Source organism: Capsicum annuum, chromosome 1 (assembly GCF_002878395.1).
Source record: "Capsicum annuum cultivar UCD-10X-F1 chromosome 1, UCD10Xv1.1, whole genome shotgun sequence".
Classification (NCBI taxonomy): domain Eukaryota; kingdom Viridiplantae; phylum Streptophyta; class Magnoliopsida; order Solanales; family Solanaceae; genus Capsicum; species Capsicum annuum.
Genome location: NC_061111.1, coordinates 244,353,200 through 244,355,820, shown reverse-complemented (window position 1 = coordinate 244,355,820; position 2,621 = coordinate 244,353,200). Strand labels below are relative to the sequence as shown.

Here is a 2,621-nt window from a genome sequence, read left to right as displayed (position 1 = left end):
ATTTAACAATAAAAAAACTAAAACATAACAGTCCTTCGGCTGACTTCCGATAAATTAAAATTGAAACAATACATAGAAGTTTATCATAAAAAAAACTAAAACAATTTAATTTAAATATCATGTATGAGTAAAAGATTTTAGGGGTCTTGTCATAGCTGATTATAGTTACACATACATTAATACTACAAAAATTAGATGTGAAGAATCTTATGTAGGATGTAGTTGTTTATGTTAGTTATTTCATCGTTTATTCTATATAAAATAATATTATAATATTTTCTTCATCTTATTTTATGTATCATTATTTTGTTTTTGTTCGTCCAAAAGAATGTAATTTTTTTTATTTGATAACTATTTATAGATATAATTTTATTTTTATCTTTATTGATCTCATTTATAAGACCCACTTAATTAAAAATAATGGTAATACATTTTTTTAGTAAAGGACAATATGATAAAAATATCAAATCTTTACTTATTTCTTATTTTTCGCTCCCGATCAAACTATGACACATAAAATGAAACGAAGGTGCAATTATCTTTGATGTTATCTTTTATACATATATAAGTATGCAGATTCCTAAATTATAAATTGATATTGTATTGAATTTTATACATAGAAAAAGAATGGTACCAAATATGAGACACATACAAAATTTATAATTCAATATAATGAATAACTTAGCTTCTAACCGGTTACAAATCGATCCTCAATTAGTTGAGCATCTACCTAGGCATAATACGTAAAGAACATAGTAGGATCATACCTTGCACATACTATTAAACATACAACTTTATCACATTTTGGACAAGAAATGTGACAAAAATTTTCAAAACTACAATAATAATCAAAAGGAAAATTATGCTCAATATTCACCTTCTTGTGTCGATTCACAATATTAGTCCAATTGGCTCATCCTAGGCAAAATATGTATATTCAAAACTTGAAACCCTACTGGAGTATCCACCACCACGGACCTCGGTGGCTCCGCCACCACATCCACCACTACTATCCCACTACCGCCACGGCCAACTATGCATACTCTACCACCGGCGGCCGCTACATATTCGGCACCTTTAAGCATCTCATGTTCTATTACCTCCACCCAAATATCCCTCTCTTCATCATATCTCCTCAACGCTCCTTTAGATTCATCTACCGTATAAAGTGTCTCTTCCTCCATCGCAGCCGCGGGACCCCTCCACCCTGCTAACATCCCCTCTGGCATCTCCTGCCACGTGTCACTTCCCACATTGTAAATTATACCTTGTTTTGCTGCATCACCTTTCACATTGACCATACACAATTTTCCTCTCCATCCAATTGCCTCTATTGCTTCTCTACTAAATTTCCCATCTTTTAACCCACTCATTTCCTCCCATTTCCATCCACTTTTTCCCTCCTTTTGGTTATTATTATTAGCACAACAAACGCATGTGTAGTTGCTGTCCCTATTGCTCGAACTTTTCAAAAATATCGATGGATGCACGTTGAATTCTTCAAAAATAGTTTGACTTTGGAGAATCGGATGTGAATGGTGCAAGCAACATTGCTTTTGCTTGCACTGACAGTCGTGGGCCCCATTAGGCCCAATAATGCTACTCTCATTCAGGTCCCACTTCACAACAGACCGAGCTACTTCCGGGTTGTAGTGGGACCCAACACCACTTGCCACATAAACCATACTACCTGACACCCCAGCCGCACACCACCGGCGTGGGTTGGCAAGGCTGGGACCGTAGCTCCAGCTTTTCATCCGCGGACTGAAAATCAAAGGACGGGGAAATGCAGGTAAGAAATGATCAGCAGTTGCAGCAAGGAGAATTAACTTGCCTGAAACACTAACCGTTTGAATCGGCATATTTCTGGAGATAAATGATGGATGCTTAACGAGAAGCCGAAGAGGAGGATCAGGTGGAGGTGGAGGTGGAGGTGGAGGAAGAAGCATCCACTTCGATGAAATGGGATCGAAGCAAGCAAATTCTACAGAATTAGTAAAAGTTGCCAATGTTTCCGATACATCTTTCGACGGTTTTGTAGGTAATAATAAAGAATATAAACACAAATATGGTAGAAAAGATGGTGAGTGAATAAGTTTACGCCACGAATGACAAACGGAGAAAAGTGTAAATGGATGTACGGAATTCAAAAATTCTTGAGCTATATGATCAGGAAGTCCAGGGATCAACGACTGTTGATCATCGTGGTCGTGCTGAAGAATTTTGTGGCGTTTAGCGGCAGCGACGGCAACGACAGCGGTGGAGTTTTTCATTTGTGGTTAAAAAAAAAGGGAGGGAGAATTAAGAGGGGCAAATGAAGATATGTGTTCATTTAATGGTTGAAAAAGTGATATGGTGACCATAGCGTAGAGTAAAAGGCAAATATTGGACACAAGTTAGGAGGAGTAAAGAACAAAATACCCCTTTTCTCCTTTTTATATATTTTATTATTCCCTCCATTTTATTTATTTGATTGTGGATGGTTATGACGAGTTTAAGAAAATAATTTTTTTTTAATGTAAATATCATTTAATTTTGTGATCTTATTTATTTTATTTAAATAATTAAAATTAAAGAATTATTAATAAAAAAACATTTTTATTAAAATAATAAAAAAGAAA

The 2,621-nt window shown here is 35.3% G+C and overlaps 1 protein-coding gene across 1 annotated transcript; it reads right to left on the bottom strand.

Moving 5' to 3' along the window:
• Positions 1-645: 645 nt before the first annotated feature.
• On the bottom strand, positions 646-2,387 carry LOC107853560 (F-box/kelch-repeat protein SKIP25). Its single transcript, XM_016698552.2, has one exon. It carries the CDS (start codon positions 2,271-2,273, stop codon positions 900-902), a length of 1,374 nt encoding a protein of 457 aa, XP_016554038.2. The 5' UTR covers positions 2,274-2,387; the 3' UTR covers positions 646-899.
• Positions 2,388-2,621: the final 234 nt, after the last annotated feature.